This window comes from Pithys albifrons, chromosome Z, assembly GCF_047495875.1.
Source record: "Pithys albifrons albifrons isolate INPA30051 chromosome Z, PitAlb_v1, whole genome shotgun sequence".
NCBI classification, from domain to species: domain Eukaryota; kingdom Metazoa; phylum Chordata; class Aves; order Passeriformes; family Thamnophilidae; genus Pithys; species Pithys albifrons.
The window spans coordinates 3,816,617-3,839,763 of record NC_092497.1 but is presented as its reverse complement, the minus strand read 5'-3'; the positions used below and the strand labels follow the sequence as shown (position 1 = coordinate 3,839,763).

General features: G+C 42.2%; 1 protein-coding gene across 6 annotated transcripts in view; it reads left to right on the top strand.

The window, feature by feature from the left end:
* SETBP1 (SET binding protein 1) overlaps positions 1-23,147 on the top strand; it is a 267,117-nt gene that overhangs the window by 117,637 nt on the left and 126,333 nt on the right. For 4 of the 6 annotated variants that reach the window (XM_071580211.1, XM_071580210.1, XM_071580207.1 and 1 more), the window contains one exon: positions 4,046-4,117. The exons of the other annotated variants lie outside the window; for them this stretch is intronic. In XM_071580211.1, the coding sequence (XP_071436312.1) occupies positions 4,046-4,117 (72 nt within the window). The remainder of the gene's footprint in view (positions 1-4,045; positions 4,118-23,147) is intronic. 6 annotated transcript variants of the gene reach the window in all.

The following is a 23,147-nucleotide window of genomic DNA, read 5'->3' as shown; positions in this document are numbered from 1 at the left end:
TTCCCCTTCGCCTTTTAAATGTGACCCTTGTCTCCTCCAGCCACCTCCAGTGGTATTTAGGAACTCTGGGAAAGGGAGGGGATCTTTGCTGGGGACATGGACTGCAAAGGAGCTCATCCCCAGCTTACATCTCTAAATCAGGGACGGCGCCTTTTTTTTTTTTTTTGCCTTTTTTTTTTTTTTTTTTTTTTTTTTTTTTAACGAGAGAGGAAAAGGAGACTTGATTCCTAGGGAGTTTTCTGATTGTTTTCCTGTTGCCCTTCCCCTCCTCCTCACTGTTCTCGTCGTCCTCCTCCTCTCACTATACCCATAAGGCTGCTGTTGTGGCTCTGTGTCTTGATGCAAGGTTACTTGTAGGACACACGAGTCTCTGCTGCAAGGTGCAGCTTGCCTGCGTCGGTGTTACCCTCCGCTTCTCATTTGCTGGGAGACAGACAACTTCCAGGCAGCTCCACGGCTCAGCTCAGCGCCTGGTTGATGCAGTGGCGCTGTTTGGGATGCAAAAACCTCTTCCTGTAAAGCCTGTCTGCATAAAACAAACAAAAAATATCATGTAGGGGTGAAACTGCATCCGTTCATAAGACTGGTTCATTGACAAGAACAGGGCAGGAGTTTTGTGCTGATTTTTATCTGAAAGGAAAGGTTTTGCCCTGTGTTGTCCCCCTTGTCCCTCTATTCACAGGCAAGGAAAAAAAGATATTAAAAAATCCCACCTTTTTTTTTAATGGTGTTTTGATTTTTTCTTTTTTCTTTTTTTTCTTTTTTTTCATTTTAATGTTTAGTAGCAGCACAAGCACTCTTGTAGTAGTTTAATAGTTGAAGTTAAATGCAAATATTCCCACACACACACCCTGCAGATGTTCCTTTTTGGACTATTTTGGAATTTGGACTTGGAGTTTTAGATTGTCTTTTACAGAAACTGTAGAGTCTGGAGAAAGAGAAAACCACAGTCTTTGGTTTTGAAAACAGGTCCAGATCCTATTCTATCAGTTTCAGCCCTCACATAGCCAGCAGGTCACGTTCAAGGAGACCTTTCTAAAGCATGGGCAGAGCCTCATTAACTTGATACATCTCAGAAGCTCGTGGGTTTTGGGGTTGCTGTCTTGGCCCATTTTGTAGTCCCAGGTGTGGAACGATCCCTGTGACCTCTCTCTGACCTGAAAACCATGTCCTACTAGATACTCCAAACCACTTCAAACCTCACCTTTGGTCTGAGACATGTAGACCTGGTTTGGGAGCGCATAGCTCTGCCCAGGCAATGCCTTTTTGGAAATACTATGATAGTAAGGAATTCAGGGAGATTCAAAGGTGTTATTTAGCTTGCTGTCCTCACCCTCTTCCCACAGCTCCTTGCAGATCAATAGTCCTTACTCTGTGGAGAATCAAATGCTCAATCCCAGATTAATGCCTTTGGGAGGTGCACTCATTTCTGAGGTGATGCAGGTTTTGTGTGGAGTAGCATGACTACAGCAATTGATCCTTTTCACTTCTTTTCCTCTGAGCTGTGCCTTTTACCATGAGGTTGCTGCAGTGCAACTTGGGCTTGTACAGAGAAGGTGCCGTCATTTCTTCCTGCTCTTTTTCTTTGTTACAACTGCAGGGAATGTCGTGCTTGGCCCAGAAAACCTTGGAGAGGCTGAAGAAACCATGGCAGATATCAACAAGAGGATTGGAACAGGAGGGTTGGAATGTGCTATTGTACCTTACACATGACTCTACCCATTTTCTCTAAATAAAAGACATGTATAAGTACAGGGGTTTCTATAAACACACATGCATGCTGTTTGCTTTTCACTTATGTCTTTGGACTTCATGAGTTGAGCTGTTTATTTAAGCTGCCATCCTCACCAAGGGTGTGTACCATGCAGACCTTGCCTGAATTTCATAGAATCAGGGAATCCTGTAATGGTGTGGGTTGGAATGAACATTGAAAACCATCTTGTTCCAACCCCCTGCCATAGGCAGGGACATCTACCAACAGACCAGGTTGCTCCAAGCCCCATCCAACCTGGCCTTGAACATTTCCAGGAATGGAATAGCCACAACTGTTCTGGGCAACTTGTGCCACTGCCTCACCACCCTCACAGGGAATAATTTCTTCCCAATATCCCATCTAACCCCTCCCTCTGTCAGTTGGAATTCATTTCCCCGTGTCCTGTCACATCAGGCTCTTGTAAAAGGTCCTTCTCTAGCTCTCATCTAGCCTCTTTAGGTACTGGCAGGTACTCATGATCTCCCGGAGTCTTCTCCAGACCGAGCAATTCCAATTCTCTCAGTCTTTTCTCGTATGTAAGATGTTCCAGAATTTTCCAGACATTCTTGCAGATACTTTTGCCTGCAGATATACATCTTCCTCTGGGCACAACCTGCTCTTTTTAACCTGAGACATCTGAGAAGGGGAATCTCCAGGTTCTGTGGGATTCTAATCTAGAAGAGAAAATGGCAGGGTTGGGGATTAAAGCCTACATCAAAGTGACCAGAAGAAACCAGACCCACCATGTCCAGACACACCATACAACTGTACAGGGAATCCATGCTTTTAGATTTGGAGCCAGCTTGTGTTTACTAATGAGTTTAGTACTTGAGTTACCAAATAACAACTTCCAGCAAATTTACAGAGAGGACTCCAAACATATGGACAAGTATTAACGTGGACTCACAGTATCCATGTGTGCACAGTAGCAACGTAGTGTTTGTTACTCAAGAAAGTGAACTGGTAGCAACAAATGAAGACTTTCCTAAACCTTGTAACTTCAGAATTCAGACCTTTTTCCTTTCCTTGGTATCCTGAGAGTAAGAGAACTTTGGGGCAAAATTGCTACTCTTGTACTTTCCAACAGGTCAAGTAAGCCATCTGGGCAGCTTGGTCATACTTCCCAATGAGGGAAGGCATTGACAGGGTAGCTGAATGGTTTTGCCTTTATTTCTTCCTGTATCAAAGAGGTGCCATTGGATGCATTTTCCTGAAACATGATGTCTCATGTACATCAAGTTGTTTCCTTCAAATCTTTCACCCTTTTAACATTTTAATCACAAACATTGTCTTCTTGGAGTTGTTATGACTTGGTTTGGAAGGGTTAATCTACAGGGCTCTTCCAAGGCTATCTTCCACTCTTTCTCCCTATACCTTTCCCACTCTCAGTCGTATTTTTTTGGACTGGTAACCACATATTTCTGTAATCTAAATGTGCAAATACTTTGCAGTCACGGTCCAGTAGCTGGGTTAATCTCAGCCCCCTGGAGTGGCAGATGGCTGATTTGTTGCTGATTCCAGTTACTGAGAATTGTGTCACCTATTATCTTTGCACAGGCTGATGCTTAAAAAGATGCCTTTGGCAAAATCAGTGAAAAGCAAAGCAAAAAACCCCACTCTCTGATGTACACCACCACAGGTGAAAATGTAAGATATTTCACCTTTGTGTGAAGGTCTAGAAAGATGGACAAAGAGGAAAGATGGGAGTGGAAGAAAGGGAGGGAAGACCCAATTTTCACACCAGAAGTACCAAAGTACAGGGCAGAGCAGGTTTGCTGCAGTCATAATGTTGAATCACAAGTACTTACCCTGTTTTAAATGGTTTTGCAGTGTGGTAATTCTTAGCTTCAGCTCCTTTAACTCCTATACTAAACAGGCAACTTGACATCTTATGGCTCCTTCCTGCTCTTCCCAAGCCTTTCTAACAGGGATTGTCAGAGGAATCCGTGGCATCACTCCCTGGCATTACTGCTCACTACATGCCCCACAACTGCTGGGAAAAGCTGTGATGGCCCTTTAGTTCCAATATATTTACAAGGGATATTTGGGAGGGGAAAACGACACGTTTGTGTGAGGCAAGGGGAAGCTTGGGGGACCCTCCAAAACTCTTCAGGGCTGAGGATGAACCCCAGCACTAGGGGCCGGTGGACAGTGGGAGCCATACTGAAAGATGTACAGAAATTGAAAAGGCAGAGCAAAACTCTGGAGGCTTGTGACCATTTTCTACAAAGTCACTCCACCAATCAAGGTTTTCTCTTTTCTCTTTTCTCTTCGCTTTGGGGAACACCACAGAGTCAGATGAAGAATTTGGGAAGAGAATGTGGGTTCCCTGTGCAGAGTCCAGTGACGAAATCTGTGAACAAGGTAAGAACAAGGGTTTATGGCTGTGATGTTTTTTTGTTTATTCCTTTTCTGCTTCCAAACACATTTTTGCAGTGTTAGACACAAAATTTAGGTACGGATAGCACAGAAACTGATAATCCAAACCCTAAGAAAACGAGTCTAAAAGGATCAAGCTAAATAAGGTTTCTTTTAAATGCAAGCCATTATGATGGTTTGGATTTTAGAACAGTTTGTATTGTATCCAAATGATCTATGTGTGAATAATTGTTACCAACCTCCTGACACCAGGACCTAATTAGGAAGTAAGAGCCTTAAATAGGCCATTCGCGTAGTGAGCTTCCATATGTCTCCTTGCACAATTTATTTGCTTCACTCCATTGAGATATAATGAGAATGAAACTCTTAAAACTGCCTTTGACTCTGAGGCTCTTCTCTTCATCTCCTCTGCAGTTATATCCCACTATTAAGAGGGTAATATCTCTTGCCCTGTGCTCAGAAAGAAAAAGCTGCTGTAGTGCTACTTTTATTCCAGATTGCCCAAGCTTCCCTATTTCCAACTTTCCAGTGGAAATGGAGTGAGAAGTGCCAAAAAACCCCTGAAAACTAGGAAAAATGTAATGCTGTCAGAGAAAGCACAAAGGTAAATGCAGGATGATCTTGAAGGAATACTACCTATCCTCACAATCTTTCTGAAAGCTGGGTGCTGTGGTATTTCAGTTAAGGTATAGATGCAATTTTCGGAATTCAGTGGATAGAAGCAATTTAAGGGTTCTGTATTGGTTCTGTCTGAGTTTCTTCCTGCTAAGATGTGGGAAAAGGGAGAAATCTTGATAGAAGGCTGCCTGAGTTTTGTCTTGGTTCTGAATATTTAGCTCAGTCTGGACCAGCATTCTCCCTGGGACTTCTTGTTCATATTATGGTGCAGCCTATGTTCTTTAAGTACAGTTGCAGAATATGTAATTTGTTTCCAAACACTTCTTGCCCGCATCAGTCCACCCATGCTTCATGTGACCCTCTTGATTCTTTTTCCCCCATCATCCTGAAGTCAGCAAAACTTCAGTGTACGGTTAAGTGCCATTTTCTATTGGATTAAACTTTAATGGATGCTCAATGTTTGGTGGGTTTTGGTTTAGTTGTTTGTTTGTTTGTTGTGTTTTTCTTTTCCCCTCACCCCCAAATCTGGATCTTACTTAGTTTCCTAGTGAATCATTCCTACTTGCAATGATTTTGTTTGTGATAATTCACTTGCATGTTTCCATCCAGGAATTGTCATTGCCTTCCAGAAAAGAGGTTAGTGCTAGTCCCCTTGCAGTGGTAATTATAATCAGACCTGTCAGCCTTCACACAGTCTACGCTTATCACTTGCATTTAGGAGGATTTTTCCTGAAGCCTATTACCAGCGTTGCTTCTTAGGGAAAAATAGTCATGATTTTTTCTGCTAATCTTTGACGTCTCTCAGCTTTGAAAGCATGGAGAGGAGCAAAATGACTGCCAGTTGCAGTTAAAGAAACTGTCTGTTGGTCCTGGTATAGAGGTCTGGAAAGCCAAGGATTGGGTAGATAGTCTGGGAAATGCTGAGGGGTTTAATTTGGTTGTGACAACACTTACAGTTGTGCTGGTGGCACAAAACAGTGCATTTTCCAATGATAGTGCCCACAGTAACTACCTCTGCAGAACTACTAGACAAGGGTTTCAGGTAGCAGGTGGTTCTTGGCAGTGGTACCCTCTTTCCTTTCCTGTTCTGAGCAGGGATCTCTGCCCAAATTGAACGGCTTGGAAGCAGGATGACCAGAGAAGTGGCTGCAGTTAGTGCTGCTGGCCATGGATGGCATCATATAGACCAGTAGCCACTGGTACACGACAGTACAGTGGTGGTGTTGGGTAGGATGTGGTTTAGTATTTATTCATCCCAGGATGTTTGAAAATTGTCCCCCCTAGTGTTATTCCCTGGGAAACACATTGCCCCATTTATTAGTTTCCCCCCCCATTTTCACTCTATCATTCCTATTGATATGCTAATAAACACTTCTATTAGTTTGTTGTTGTTGTTGTTGTTTTTACTAACATAAAGAAAAAATAATTTTTATCATTTCATTAGACTAAACGTGTGTTTTGTCTTTTACACCCTCCTATGTTACCAGCATGCTCTTCGTAATGTACTCCCTTGATTTTGGCAGAATCTGAGGGTGGTCAGCACTTTATAGCTTTTGCAGCAAAGGAGGTGCTGAGAGATTGGGAACTCTTAAGTTCCCTGCAGTTTTATATTTACAGTGTGCAGCAATATGATTTGCCCTTGTTTTATTTAAATTCACTGGGAGCTAGAGATTTATTTATCAGGTGTCATTCCCTGAAGGATGATAAATGCCATGTAGAGAAGACTTCATCTATTACACAAACAGATTTGAAAGCTTTGCTATTGCATTCCTCTGACTGCTGAATGGAGTAAAAATGCCTTTGGCTGAACAGAGAGAGAGTGATACTTAGCAGTAGCATCTTATGACCTTTTGATCAGCTGAGATCTCAAGCCATATTAGTGGACAGATTATGATGTGATGGAAAGACGGCCAGGAATAGCCTTTTTATCATGAGATCCTTTCTGTGAATATCCTTCTTGGGTATATTCAGGGGGTTAATCACTAGGGCCAGGGTAATCAATTTGAAACAGGGAATAGAAATACTGGCAAATACACTTAGGTTTGTCAGCTGCAGTTGCATATTACATCTTACAGTTTCTCCCTCATATTCTCCTACCTTCCTGTTCCTATCAAGGCTGTGGGTGACCTTGCAGTATTTGCTATCACTAATAACCCCATTTTGGCAAAAAATGCAACACAAAATGAACCTTGAGTCTTTGGACCACAGGGAACCTGAAGGTCCCAAATCAATGGCATGCACATGGTGAATATGGATATCTGACTGTGAATGGAAACTCACATGGAAGTGTCTCAGTCATTTTAGAGGTAATAATAGTAATGCTTACACCTATTTCAACCCTTTTTAGGAAAAAAAATAGTGCAGATTTCAAAAAATTCACAGCCCTGATGGTAATTCTCTTTTTACAGAGCCAAACAACAAAAAAAATAAGAATTACTTTTACATTGATTTTACCTGCCTCTTTGTACAGAATTACTTCTTAAACTTTGCTTTAGGTTGAAATTAGCCTCCTTTTTATCTTTATGGCCAGGATGAATCTGCAACCTCCTTGAAAACTGAGCATAAAGAATCATTCTTTTATTGCTGACTCTACACATCAATAACAGTTGTGCCAAAGTTTGACCAGGCTGCTGTGGTCAGTATAGGAAGGAAGAAAGGACAGATATATTTTTGTGGAATTCACTGTGCAAGCATCTGTGTCTGAGCATGATCACATGCCCAGGGCAGCCCATGCTGGTTATAGAGTATGCAGCATCCCCCTGCTAGCACGGGAATGTGCAACTTGCACACATTTTGCTGCTTCTTGAAGCCAAACAAGCTGCTCATTTTACTGACATGAAGAAGGGCTAGCAGTGTGTGAGTAACAAACTGCTCCCAGTGTATTGGGGATGCTGATGCACCAGGTCTGGGAGAACAATAGCTACCACAGCCCTATGGAAACTCTTTGAAAATAAGAAGGTTATGGAGGTGGAAGAAATGCACAGCAGGACACTGTCTCCTCTTATCTCCCACAGCCTCTTCAATCAGGTGCCTGCTGGGCTTCCTACTCCTCCCACCTTTTGCACTAGATCACAGGATCATAAGGTATTAGATTCTGCTGGCATGAAGTCATCTGCCATCCTCCTGGTATTAAAACTTCCAGTGTCAGGGAGCCACCATGAAACATCAAGACTGCAAGCCCACATGGTGCTTCTAGTTGCTGCTGCCACGGCCAAATAGCAGTTGTCCAAATAGGAGTTGGGAGGTGACACCAGCCACCTGACACAAGTGTCTCAATTTTCTTTCCCTTGTGAAAGCAGGCACTGCAAAAGGTGGATGGCAGCCTTGGTGCCACAAAGAAAGTGCTGTTGCTGAACTACAGCCAGCTCACTGTAAGAAGCTCCCTCCCAAGCTCCATCTGCAGCCCAGTCAGTTCAAGGCAGAGTGTTAAAAGGGTCATGATCTAAACCATTCAAAGGGACATGTTCCACTCAACAGCTCCCATATCAGGGTAAGAGCCTCTGATGGCAGCTTTGAAACCTTTTCACAAAGAAAGAAGGCTTTGTGGTGTGTGTGATGAAGAGTGTAGGCACAGAATATTTCCTCTGCCTCCCTCCTCTGCCTTGTAGTGCTTGAGTGCCTGTGGGATGTAGGAGGGTGCCCAGATTTGGGTGACGCCATATCAAGATCTTCCTTCTTGGTTTGGGATTGCTTTTGTTCTGCTCCATTTTCTGCCACCTCTATCCTGATATATTCAATTCTTCTCAAAGTAAAGAGCTTGCATTCTGCTAATTGTAGCTCAGAGAAACCCACGGAAAGAGACTTGACCTTTGTCAGATCAGCACAGACGTTCCTGTGGGGCATTTAATGGTATCCCAGTTGTCATGGTTTAATCCCAACCAAGCCCCAAGCAGCCACTTGCTCACTCCCCCACCAGCAGGATGGGTGACAGAATTGAAAGGGTATAAATGGGGAAACTCATGGGTTGAGAAACAGACAATTTAATAGGGAAAGCAAATGGTGTGTGCACCAGAAGAGTAAAATAAGGTATTAATTCACAGTTTCCATGGGCAGGTGGCTGTTCAGCCATTCCTAGGAAAGCAGGAACTCATCACATGTAAGGGTAACTTGGCAAGACAAACACCATCACTCCAATCATCTGCAATTCTTCCTTTTCCCCTGCCCTTTATACAGTGAGCATGATGTCATACAATCTGGAATATCCCTTTGGTCAGTTGGAGTCACCTCCACCACCTCTGCCTCCTCCAAACATCCCATGCATCCCCAACTTCCTCACCAGTGTGGCAGTGTGGAAAGGAGAAAAGGCCTTGCCTCTCTATGAGCCCTGCTCAGCAGTAACAAAAGCATCTCTGTGTAATCATCCATAATATTCGGCACAAATCCAAAACACAGCCCCATACCAACCACTGTGAAGAAAATTAATGCTACCCCAGACAAAACCAGCACACCGTTGTATGATGGTTAGAGAATATGGCTCTAACTTAAGGTGGGATGATTTTTTGGGGGTGCACAACTTAAAGTTGCAAGCACTGAAGGTGTGCTATCAGGCAGATGACCATGATGTGCAGTGATACAAGGAGAACAGTGATCTGTTTATGAAATTAACCTGTCCATGCATAACAAGTTGAGTTTTTTTTTCATTTTAAATACACAACATTTGGTTCCTTGTAAATATTCTTAGATTGCAGACAACAGTAAACTCATTTCTTATTGAGTAAGAGTGATTTCATGAACCAGCAAAAGGATTATTGTTACAACCAAATTTAAAGCCATATAATTCCCTTCTAAAGGCTGGAAAGAAGTGATCTGGAGCAGGAAACATGGAAGAAGGACATGTTATACCAGTGTCTTAGACTGCATCTGTCTGAAACGAGTTAAACAGTGTTTGGGAATGTTCACAGGAGTGTGATTGGGTATACTCAACGTACTGGACCAGTTCTCAGCACACGTTTGGTCCATGACAACTAGCAAGCTCCTAAATCATTCTTAAACATGGATCAGGGTTCATCCCAGTGAGCTGTTTGCATTTAGCTGCTGTGTTAGGGAAGTTAGACACGGTTTGGAGCAGAGGTACAAAACACTCTGTGCCAGTTGGCCTCAATGCCTGGGAATATTTCTGGGCACGTTTAATTTACTAGTGACTGGAGAGGCTTAGGCCCAGCTGAGAAACTGGACTCCTTCATTCTAAACTCCATTTGTCAGCAATGGGAAGGGGAGCCACCATCAGAGGCTGATTCAGCCTTTTGTAGTCCTGACCTCTCCAAATCGTAAACAGTTGCTAAGGCAGCTAAGCCTACAGGGTTCAACATGCTGATAGCAGTGAAAAGGCTGTATTATCCCCCAAAAGGCAAGGTATACTATAGGTAATTTTCCTGCATATTTACTAGTCACTTCCCCAGCCTCTTCAAGCTTAAATAAAAAGATTATTAAGTCATAGAAGTGTTATTTCCTGCAACAGCAAATCCCACCCATTATTTTTCTTCACAGAAAGTATTTCTTTGTCCTTCACCATAGGCAGCTTCCTTTTTCAGTAAGTTTCAGCATAAGATTGGTGTTCTATATAATTTTTTTTCATTTGGTTGGTCATTGACAGTTAAATATGTCCACAGGAGACAATTGTAGACTTATACATAATAAAGCAGCTCATGAAAGGATACCGAATTATGTCTTTCATATATAAGTAAAATCTTTGATAGAGAAAACTTTGTGTTCACCCTATCCAACTATACTTTTATATATAGATAAAGGTATCTGCTTTTTCTCACCAGATTAAACACCTTGTGGAAAAAAGTACTTTGGCTCAACTACTGCAAACATAGTGTAATATTTCATTATCTTTTATTTTATTGAAATGTGCTCATGCACAAGGTGATATAATACTTGTTTAAAATATCAAACAAAACATTCTCCCTTCAAGAGTACCTCAAGTGTTTCATCACAGTGGGGATGAAATTATTGATTGGATTTAGCACATATTTGGAAACATGACCTTAATCTGCAGGTTTCAGGGAAGAAGGTATTTTCCCTGGGTATTTCAGTAAGTCACATAAGTAAATTATATTTTTGACATGTTAAAGATGTTCCATTTTAGACAAAGGATGTCATATCCCAGTTGTGTAACTGAAACTCAATGTCCTGTGTTCCTTGTTAACAGCTGCACATTTATTGTTTCAGTGTCCCAGTTTGCTCTCAAGTATAAATGAACTGCTACATACCAAATAATCAATAGTTCTGCCAGCTGAGTATGCCCTGGAAATACAATATTGCTATTAATATTGATCCACACAACAGAAATCAAGGCATCAAACTTTGCAGGCATTTCCTGCCATCACCCTGCCTTTTCCTTGCAGAGTAACAGTCTTGAAAATCACTATTTCCCAGGGAACAATCTTTCCTGCACACTCTTCTTCCCTGTATCATACAGAGCACAAATACAAACATGAGGCTGTCGAGGCACAGATGACCTGCAGATAGGAAGCATATAGTTTTGTTTCTGGTTTCTGGGTGCAACAAACCAGTGGCAAAGAGCACCAGTAAAATGAATTGATGCCAGCTCCAGTATCCAGATCTAGGGATACAGTCTGGCTGGCCAAAATAATCAGTGTCCTGATGTGCCATGGTGATGCTCAGAAAGATGGAGTGCTTCTCCTGTGTACACAGGTTGAGAGGGCTGTGGGGGTGAGGCTGTGGGAACACCCCAGAACTCCTTCCAGTGCCTACAGGGGCTCCAAGAGAGCTGGAGAGGGACCCGGGACAAGGGGTGGAGGGACAGGACAAGGGGGAATGGCTCCAAACTGACAGAGGTCCAGGTTAGATGTGACATTAGGAAAGACTTCTTGGCTGTGAGGGTGGTGAGGCTCTAGCATGGGTCACACATGGAAGCTGTGGCTGTCTTATCTCTGAAAATTTTCAAGTCCAGGTTTGGTGGAACCTGGAGTGATCTGCTCTATTGCAAGGTGTCCCTGCCCATGGTATGGGGCTGGACTAAGTGATCTTTAAGGTCCCTTTCATCCCAAACTGTTCTGTTATGCTGTGGGAAAAGTGAGATTGGCTGTGGAAGGATGGTTTGAGGCCTTTGGCAGCTTCTCCAGCATAGTTAGTAGTTTTCTTGCAGAGGTGACTTCAGGCTCCCGTTCTTAGCTGGAAAAAAAAAAAGGGTTCTGCAACACTGAGTATTGCTGGCAGCATCAAGAACATCTGTTCCTTGTTCTCCTGTCCCCTCCAGGCTGCCAGGTTGCCTTGGGAGGAAGAAAATCTGGTACCTCCCCACTGGCACATGTGCACTCACACACACCTCTGTGAGTTTGGCATATCTGTAATGACTTTGCAATGAAGCTGTGAATGAAAGTTTGGCAGAATGGTTTTAAGAATTGTCAGTCTTCCGAGAAGCAGCCCAGAATTTCATTAACTAAGGTACAGGCATGATTTTCTGTAAGCTCTTTTTGGATTTTACTAGATCTACTGAAATTAAATCAGTGATTTATCTATGTGCCACCAAAATTAGTTGTCACAGACCTCTTCATAAAGGAATACTATAGTTCTGATCTGTTATGTTTGAGCAGCAGCTGCACTATATGATGCTTCCATTTCTTTAATAAGGGCCTCTAGTTCAATAAGAGTCATGGGAAGAAAGTAACCGGGATATGAGCAGAGCATAACTGTGGTGAGGGTAAGCGGGGAGATGCAGGCATGTGAGAGGGAATGGCCACACCATGCCACCATGGCTGGGTAAAGGTGCAGGACAACGATCAAAGGATAAAAGAGGAGCATCAGATGGCTGGAAGGAGTCCATGTGAGGCCCTGCAAAGTGAGGGCAGAAAGAAAGTCTTTCCTTGCATATATCTTAGGAAGAGGCTATCAACAGAAATGGTACCTTCTGCAGTGTCTTGTTCCTGTCCCCTGGGAAGCTGGCCTCATCTTGGTTCAGTGTCATCATGCCTTGCTGTGCTACCAGCTTGGTTCTGTCTTCCAGGTGACCTTTACCCACACTATCCCCTTGCTCCAAAGGAGCACATTTATCAGCCTTTTCCTTCATCAAAGAGCTTCAGCTTATCTCCTGCATAGAAAGCCATTTAGGTCCCGCAAGATGAAGGTCCAGACAATACCTGGGGAAGTCTGTGTGAGGAATGAGATTTGTATTATCTCTTACTGGGAGGAATCAAGATCAGGATTGAAGTGCTCAGAGCAGTGAGTTGCAGGGAAAATGAATGCAAGGCTCTTTATCTACTGGCAATTCATAAGACCTGACTTCATGTCAAAGATTACATTTTCTACACTCTTCCAGAGGTAAGAAATGAAATTTCAGACACTCAGCCAGGAGCAGGTATGACTTACGGTTGCCCAGCATTGCTGCTTTGCAAGATCATGGAGGTAGAGCTGAAGTTGTCATCAGATGTAGCTGTGTGCTACCAACAAAAGGAGGTGATGGCATGCTTGCACGCTCTTCAAAACATTTCTTCCTCCAGCAGTATCACCTCTTCTCTGTGCAGCCTCAGCAGCTTACTTCAGCTCCCTCAACTGAAACCACAAATTATGTCATTACATTTTTTTTTCCCTGAGATGTTGAGTAACTGGCTATTTCTGCTCTTATCTCCTCTTTTTTGATAAAATGCCCCAAATGCTATCATTGAAGTTCAGAGGTCATTGGTGACTTTAAAATCCTCTCCAATTGCCTTGGACGAAACCCAAATGAAGTAAAAATCAATGAGAGAGTCAAGAGGTCAAGACACCAAAATGATGTGTCCAATGAAAGCAGCATGCTGGTTTCAGAGTGTTTCTGGCAACCATCTGCTCGTTTGAATTTGAGGATGTGATGCTTTTAGAAGTCAGAGAAAAAACCCACACACTTGGACCACAATCTTCAGATATTTTAGTTGATAACAGGATCCTTTTTTTGCACCCATTTTCTTTTAGCCTCAAGAATGTCCTGTTTTGCAATCATACTATCAGAAGGTGTGTGTAGTGCTGAAATACCATGATGTGTAATTCTCCAATTAAAAAATAAATATTTTTGAAGCCTCAAAACAATTTCTCCTCACTCCTCTTCACTGATGTGCAATAGAGTAGACTGTAACTAAAAGTCAGTAGTCATCCATTTATTTACATGATTGATGATTGGTCCTTTTTAGGTAAAAAGATACAGTTTTTATCATTCTAATCCTATTTCAACTCCATGGTCTCAGCCTTATCCTGTGTAACAAAACAAATGATTCTTTTATGAATGGTGTTAACTGAGACACCAGTGACTAAACCACATTTAACATCTAAATTCCCCTTTTATTCTCAAAGGTGATCAGGATCAAAATACCATGAGTCTGAAGCTGGAGAGAGAAGCTTGACCTCCTGGTGCATACCTCCTGTGAACAAATAAAGATATTATAGATTCCCTCACTGCCAGTGTGACCCCTTTAATCAGCAGCATGACCACAGTTATGAAGGTGATATTGTGGTAGTCCATGAAATCCCTGTCAGAGGGAGCATAATAAAGGAAATGTATTATTGTTCTTTGCCCAAAGAGTCTGTGACAATAAAAGGTGAAAAAGGCAGTTGAAGAACCTTGCAGAGGCAGGCAGAAGCCAGAAAAGGCTCCACAGAGCCAAGTGGCACAGCCAGCTGTGACCAGCTGTTACTACAGGTGGGTGCGTCTCACTGGGACAGGTTTGCCAGAGGACTGTGTACAAGGTTGATGTAATGAGAGCCTTTTCCTTGTAGGAGAGACAGCCTTAGGGAGGAGATGAAGGTCTGTGAGCAGAAGATGTTTACTCTCTTACTTGGCGCTTGCTTAGGGAAAACATTCTTTCTGAATTAAAAAAAAATAAGACATTCATAAACTAAAGAAAGCTGCATTTTCATCTGTCATAATGGACTTCATTAAATTCCGGACATTTACCACATCACAATGTTTATCTGCAAGGCAGTATTTCCCCATGCTTGATAAAAGGGAACAGCAGGAGTACTGCAGCAAGTTTAAGCTAATTCTAGCATTCAGTTACAGGATTTTAATGGCACCCATATTACCTCAGTTTCCTTGTATAGCTTCAGTTTGCCTTATCTGGCGATACTAATTTTTCTCACACAAAAATCTCAGCATCTCAGAAAGCAGGGCATGATGTTTCAGGCCTATTTCAGAGAACTGGAAAAACACTAAATGATGTAAATGATGTGATTTGGTTGTGGCCACAGACTAGCACTGCTGGGAGTAGACATCTATCTTCTAAATCCCATCACAGGAGAACACTGCGTTTCCAAAAGGGAGATTTATCCCTTCATAGGTAGTCTCATATGGGGTGTGAATCAAAGGCTTATACCAAACAGGGGTGAAGGGAGTGGACATCTCTCCATTGGCTTCTTCAGACACTGGATTGCTCTTCTCTGTCAGAGTCAAGCATTCAGAATTCATAATTGGAAGGGAAAGCATTCAGCTTGGTAGATAAATAACATGAAGCTGCTTGTGCTTTCCTTTCATTTTTGTCACTTGTCATTGTTTATTCATTCTTTCTAGTGGGATTTTCTGTAACTCCTGCTTGGCATAGAAAAACAAAGTGCTGACCTCCTCTGTGTTGAACTTTCCTGCTTGTTGTTTTCTTATCTCAAATTTGCTTTTAGGACAGTTTGGATTCAGTCTTCTAAGGCTCTGTAGGACTCACCAGGTTCAGCACTGGTGCTGGTGCCTGTTGACAGAAGCAGCAGCAGCAACTTGGGAGGCTCAGTGTCATAAGGGCTATGCTGTAAGTGCCTGCAAAAGCTAACTGTGGAACAGGGTCACCTATAATCAGCCAGGGTTTGGGTGGAAAAATACCCCCTTCTTTAAAATGCTTCTGTTCTTTAACTCTGTGCTTCTGGGGGTAGTTCTGAAGGTCCTGAAGCAGGGACTTAATTATGAAGCTGTCCCTCTGGACCCTCAGTTGGGAACCCATTGTGGTCCCAAATTGCTTTGCTGTGTTACAGGTGGCTTTACTATAGGCATTGAGGGGTCACTCTTTGGTACAGCCATGCAACACTCACTGTTGAAGGGCCTAATGTCCCTTCAAATCCTCTGGCTTGTCTTTTGCCATCACGTGCCAGATCATTTTTCAATAAGGGGTTTTTCTTTTCAAGAAAAACAAGAAGACTGATGTCAAACAGCTCCAGAAATCTCTGTGAGCCATGCTGCCAAATGTCCTCTCTTTTTGGCATTGGGAGTCTCCCAGCATGGTGCTGCCTTTGATTAGCAATGACAGAAAATATGATGAATGAGCCTCTCTGGGCTCCCTCATCCTTGGAAACAAGTTGTAAATCTAAATGGATCATATCCCAGTGAAATCAGCTGAGGAACAAATCTATCAAGCGGGTTCAGAAATATTCCCACTGCTTTCAGGAAGAACTCAGAAATTACTCGCTGATAAATATGGAACCATCTCTCCACGTGGCTGCAGAGCTGCTACCACCATAGCATTTCCCATGAAGGCACCCTGTGGTCATGCAGCTCTTGAGAGAGTCAAGGAGCAGCGGAGGGAAGCAGGCAATAGCATACTTCCTCCATAGCCTTGTCTACTCTACAGACATATCCACTTGAACTTGTTGTTCCTAGATGTGGCTGTCCTCTACAGGGTCAAGACTAGACCTAGGGAGTGTAGAGGAGGTAAAACCAGAGCTGAATCTGTGTCTCAGCATCAAGCCAAGCTGTCTTTTTTAAAAGTTCAAAACAGCACCATTCCCCAGCTTTATATACCTTGAGAATCTGGCTGTTCCCTAGAGGTTCATGATTTTGTGAGGCTTTTATAGAACACTTAGCAAAGCCTTGTATGCCATTGACTGAAATTTCCCTGTCCATGCAGGCCTGACCTGTAGGGTATAGTTGGTTTTCTGGAAGATGGGTCAAATGAGAGAATAAGGATGCTTTGGCAAGAGAGTTTAGCAAAGCTGAAGAAGTGCTTTCTGAGCACAGACACCCAGCCATTATTAATTTTTATTGACATTTCTGGCAATGTTTAAGGCCAGTGTGGATGGTGTTCTGAACAATCTGGTCTAATAGAAGATGTCCTTCATGGCATGGGGGTAGGAATGAGATGGTCTCAAAGGTCCCTTCCAACCCAAACCAGCATGTGATTCTATGAAATACTGTAAGAAATATGCCAGAGGGTGCTTACAGGAGTATTTGTGTGTGACAGAGAAAGCAATTTTACCTATATGGTGACTAAAGCACCAAACCTATCCTTTGCTGACATCACCATATACAATTTTTGTCCCTGCTTTTAATTCACAGTATTTTAGGTGCTGCAAGCATAGGACTATTTAGTAGTTCCAGAGTTGAACTTGAACTGGGTAATACAGAGATTGAAATGATTCAGGTCAGTCCCATTTTAATCCCCATTTCCCTTGACTTGCTTAATTTGTGCAAAGCTTCATTCCCTATCTCACAGCTGGTGGACAGAGCCAGGGAAGCACATCCGAAACTCCCTGTCTGCAGACATGGGCCTGCTATACTCCAGAGGGACAAAAAGAACAATCAGCTAGATGAGAATCAAGCCGATTAAATGTCTGTGTAGTGTTTCGAAAGCAAACATGGGCGGCATCAGAAATTTTCCATCAGCTGTAATAGTGCCAATTACTTTGCCAATTGCTGATTCCACCATGATTTGTTTAGTGCAGTCATGCTTCAGCCTCTTGCCTGGGCTGCAATGCTTTGTTTATGCTGACTGTTCATTTGCAGAGCTTTTCTCTGTTTTTTTCTCGGTGTTTTCTCTTTTTCCTGAGCCCATCTCAGAGCCCAGAATAGTTCTCCTCCCACTTGCAGACAGGGCAGGGTTTCAGCATAGGGTGACAAGTTTCTTTGGAGAAGGAGGTGCTGCTGTTTTTCCCAGCTACTCTGTGGATGCAAAGATCATCCTCCCCTTCCCCTTGTGCCACTGAGTTTAGAAAGGAACAAACCTTCCCAAGTAGCCAAGCAGCTTCTCAAGGAGCAGGCAGTTGGGATCTGATGGTGATGGTGGCTCTAAAGCTGACTGCTTTTGTCTCAGGGAGAGAAAGAGGGACCTTGTATCTCTCCAGATGGCAAAAGCACACAAGGACACATGCACACTCACACTGAGTCTCCCTAGAAAGTTTGTTTTTCATTGGTGTTTACATTCAAGTCCATGAAAATTAATAGGTGTCTCCTTTGCCACTTTGCACAAGAGCTGTGATTCTTCTCCTGCTAATTGGGGAAGAGCACTAATCATGGGCATTTAAGGAATGCATCTGCCTGACTTGAATGCAAACTGCTGCAATATTTTCCAGGGATTTTAAAAGAGGGTTTAATTCCCTTTCCTTGTCAGTTGAGTCCATACTGGGAAGGGTTGGATGACATTTCCTTTGTCCTCCTACAAGAGATGCCAAGAGGTGGTTTCACCTCCAAGGTGAGTAATGTCTTTACCTGACTTTCACCCTCCCATACAAGCAACTGCCACCTCTAGAACCCCACTGACAGTGCATTTTGTACATACCAGCCTTGCTGACATATTTCCTAATATTCAGTCTAAACGTGCCCTAACCAGCATGAGCACATCTTCACCAGGATGCGGCAGGACTTGTTTCTAGCCATCCCTGGGGCAGGAAAAGGAGCCCCCAGAAACATGATCTGCCACATGAAGTATCAGCTAGAAGTGAGGCTATCAGCTCTATTTGTGCCCTGCTATCAGTTTCAGCTTTGCAGCTGACAAATATATGTGACACACTTTGCTGCTCACAGCCCTCCTTGTCACCAGGAATTGTAAAAGATCCTCTGGACTTCATACTAGCCACAAATAGACACAAAGCAGACAAGTTGCTGGCTCACGTCAGAGAAATGTGTCAAAGGGAATTAGTAGGGGAAATGTTTACTAACCCTAAACTGAAAAATTTAAGGCAGACTTAGGCTTTAGGAGATTAACACACTGGGTTGTGGTTCCTTTATCCAGCAGTGTCACTGTGATGGACCTCATGCCCAATTACCTGGCAGTTTGTGCATTCATCCAAATTGCTGCAAAATGTGAGTGTAGCTGAAATCTCCTCTTACACAGTCCAGTAGTAAAATTTCTCATCTACTTTGTATTCACTCCAACACAGCTGCCATGGATGTCAGCTGCACATCTTGTTTGCTTGTGGGAAACTGAGACTCCATGAAAAATAATTTTTCCAAGTCACAAACCTACTTTGCAATAAAGTTAAAAACAGATGAGAACATCTTCAACCTCGTGTCTCACCTGCGGGACAGCCTTGCATTCAAAGACAGTTCATGCATGAAAGTTTGTGAAGCAGCAAGTAACTCAGCAGCCACTAAGTCCTTACCTTATTCAGTTAATCCTCCACTAAAGCAATCATAGACTAGAATCACAGAATCATTAAGGTTTGAAAAGACCTACGAGATCATTGAGGCCAACCTTTGAATGAACACCAATATGCTAACTAAACCATAGCTCACTTCTAGTTGTTTCTTGACCTCCAGGGATGGCAATTCCACCACCTGGGCTGCCCCTTCCAATGTTTAACAGCTCTTTCTGTGAAGAAATTTTTCCTGATGTCCAACCTGAACCTCCCATGGTGCAGCTTTTGGCCATTTCCTCTTGTCCTGCTAATTGTTCCTTGTGAGAAGAGGCTGATTTCCACCTGGCTATGGCCTCCTTCAGGTCTCAAAAAATCAAACACTCTAGGATATTGAGGGTTCCCAAAGACTTTCTTTTTCAGAAAGCAGACAAATAAAGTTCACTTAAGACTGAAATGTCACTAACCTTTTACTCAATTCCTCCTCATGCTCTATAATACAGAATATATTGGAGGGTCATGACTCACTAATTGTGTATATGTTGCAATACATTAACTCATCTGGAGATTTAAAATAGCAAAGGGATTATAAAAGTAGAGGCTGCTTAGTTGGTATGGCTGCTTTGCTGTTTATTTTAGGGAAGGATCCATTATCTCACTGTGTTGGAGAGGTGTCCTCAGAGCCCCAAAACTTCTTGTCCTGAGTCTGAGGTCAAAGGCAAGCAGATCTCTCTCCTGGTGTCTAATCCAACTTTTTTTACAAGATCATTTCCTGGGCCATATCAGTATTTAGTAAAAGAAATAAAAACCAAATTTGTCATCAGCTTCATTAAGGAAACTTCACTGTCAGATTACTAAATAAAATCCAGTGGGATCTCACTGGACACATTTTCTATCAGAGCACAGGATATTTAATGGAACCCTTATGTTGAGTAGTGCAGACTTTGGTTATGTTAAACCCTAGGAGACCTTGTAGCAATTTCTTCTTGGTCCCAAATGAGCAGAACATAGTTTTGCACAAAAAAAAAAAAAAAAAGGGAAAACAGTAGCTGATATGACAGGAGAGAGCATAAGGCAAAGAACATGTTATGAGATGTGCTCTGTAAATCCAGCTAGTGTCTCATTGGCATTTCTGCTTGTGTATATCCCCATCCATAAAATGGGAAGATTAGTAATTCTTTATCTTTCAGAGAGCTAAGAAGCTAAATTAATTACTGTTTGTGAAGCTAATTGAGATTCCCAGATGAGTACTGTTTGGAACATTCTAATTCTTATTATTATTATTTCCATTGAGGTTTGACTCTATGTAATTAGTTTGCTGTATCTGCAAGCAGGTATGTTCTCTCAAGCTCTTTGGAGGCATTCCTCATGGGATTGGACCACGCAGAGCTGTGTGGCATGAGGAAACACTGAAAATCAGAGCTGAGTTGTCTTCCAGCTCTTCTACCTCACCCCAAACCTATGTCCATCTCCCTGTATGGCTGTGCTCTTCAGAAAGTCCTCTTTCTCCAAGTGAACAAAACAACTTAAGGAAACCAGCCTTATTACAAATTTATGCGCCATTAAAAATTATTATGGTAAATTGTACTTGTGTGTGTGCAGTGGAATCAAGCCCAGAGGTACTTTTTGTCCATTCCAGGGAGGAAAAAGATTTTCCAACAACATTTAAGGGTCTCTAGGTATGGCCATCAGTTTCTGTTGGGTTTAAAATTAAATACGGTCTCATGCAATATGTATCAATCACCTATTGTTTAAGGTTATGTTCACAAGTACTGTTGAGTTCAGTAATTCTGAGGTAGCTCAATATTTTCAAAAAAGTCAATAAAAGCCTCAGTTGTTGTCACTGAATATTCACTTGTCAAACACCTCTCCTGCTTAAAAGTAGCACAAGAGTAGTAGAACAAAAGGACCTACTAAAATGGTGCTGGATTTAAAACAAAACAACCCCTTAAGATTATGTAAGAGCTATAGGAAGTATGTTGATTTATTTATGAATGTGGAACTCTTGTCTACGTATTATTTCATGTGTCTGGGTTGGTGTATTTTGCTTTTCCTTTCCTTTCATAAATAAACAATAATTGGCATTGAGGCAGACAAAGCAGTGAGTTTTAAGGATCTTGAAACACAAGAGGCAGTTTTGCCGGAGGTTTTGTCTGAAAGAAGCAAAGTCAGTATGAGCTGGAAAGCTGGGGAAGTAGACAGAAATAATCAAGTCAACATGTCAAAAAAGACTGTTCAACTTAGACTGGAGCTGTGCTTGTTTACCTTTCTTGTGCATAAAGCTTGGGAGAGACAAGCTCAGTGCTGGTTTTAAGCCAGCTGATATGCTTTGTGGTGCTCACATCTCTGTTACAATGGGAATATAGAGGTGTAGGCATTTCTATTTACTTAACAACACAGTGAAACCCTCAGTCTGATTTTGTGTCCAATATAATCAAATTTAATGTTGTGATTTTTGTGTTCCTTTAATGGTGGAGCAGTCCTTCAAAATCCATATTTGCCAAGGCAAATACATTTGGCCTAAAGGGAACTGGGAGATTCCTTTTTCACATCCCTGAATGAATAGCAGGCTATACTCCATTTTTAAGGATGTGTCCATGGGCTCTGACACACCTGAAAGCTTTCAAATATCCGTCACTATCACTCTGAAAAACTGAAATTATCATTGTCATTGGTGTCTCCTCCGATAGGAAACATGTGGCTAGAGGGAGGGAGTTAACATAATAAATAGTTATTTAATCTTCTCTATGTCCAGCTTGAACTTGAAAAGAATAGTAGCACAGCCAGGGTGCTTTTGCTCACTAAGTGTTTCGCTGGCTCTGCCCTTATTAGCTAATATAGCACTGGAAAGAACTGAAATTTTAGACCTGCATTTGCAGGATTCCCCAGCGTTGCTATCAGCAACCTCCCAAATTGATCCATTCAGTTGGTCCTTTGATGTGCAATTAAACCCAGGAAAAAATAGCTTTGTGTAATGTATAAATAGAAAAGAAGACAGATAAAGGCAGTGTTGAAGTTGCTTGCTGACAGCTTGGCATTCAAAAGTTAAAGGTGCATGCCACTACCTCGGCCTAAGAATGAGACCCGAAAAACGTCTGCTCCTTCCCAATTACAGCCCCCTTAAAACTAGCACTTTATTTACCTTGCAGGTACTTTTTTTCAGTTGGAAAGAAAAAAAAAAGTTCTTGAGGACCTCTTAATTTGTCTTAAAAGCATTATGATTTTTTTGTGTTGAAGGAAATGTCAGCTGCTCTCTAGAACAGTGCTTTCATTAGGTGATTTTCACTTTATGAAAACAGCATTCTTGATGGAAGCCATTAGGTTTATCTATTCTAACTGGTAATATTTGACATGTGAAATACAGATCTCTTGCATGTTGCAAAAATTCTGAGTATGTGGTGTTGTCTTTGAAGAATAAGGCAGCCAGGTACATTTTAATTAACCTGACCAAAGGGTGAGATAATCCCAGTGAAAACTACAGTATTTGAATGAACCTCAGCAAGAAATTTTATTTCACCTTCTGAAAGAACCAAAATTAGCTGGTGCCAATGGATGAGGAAAGCCAATGAAATTCAAGACATCAGGGAAGAATATGTGGAGAACACAAGGGAGCAAGTGATGCAGTTATTACCCTACCATTACCTGTTTTAAGAACATAGTCATCTAGTCCCAGGTGTATTTCCAGGCTTCCTTTACAGCCTAAACAAAACACTGGGAACTGGGAGAGAGCCATGACCTCTAGGCATCCTAGCTACTGTTATGGCTATCATGTCTGTGCTATATAAAAGATGTTTCCTCAAAGGATGAATCAGGTCAGTGTAAAGCTGGACAGGATCTCTTAATTTTTCATAGCAAGTTCATGGTAAGTGCATGCCCTGTGTCCTGTAATCACTTCAACACAAGTCTATTAAGTTCTAGCTTGGCATTTTGTTGGTTGTTTGCTCCCAGTGTTTCTTCCAATCTACACCTTAATCCATTCATACCCTCTCTTCTCATGCCCTCAATGTGCAAATAGGTGTAAGGAGCTTTCTCACCTCCCTGTTACTAAAGCTTTGATGTATCAGATGACAGAAAATGTCTCTATCTTGTTGGACTTACACAAGCCAAGAGAGGTCCTTCGCTCTTTTGAGGATCCCAG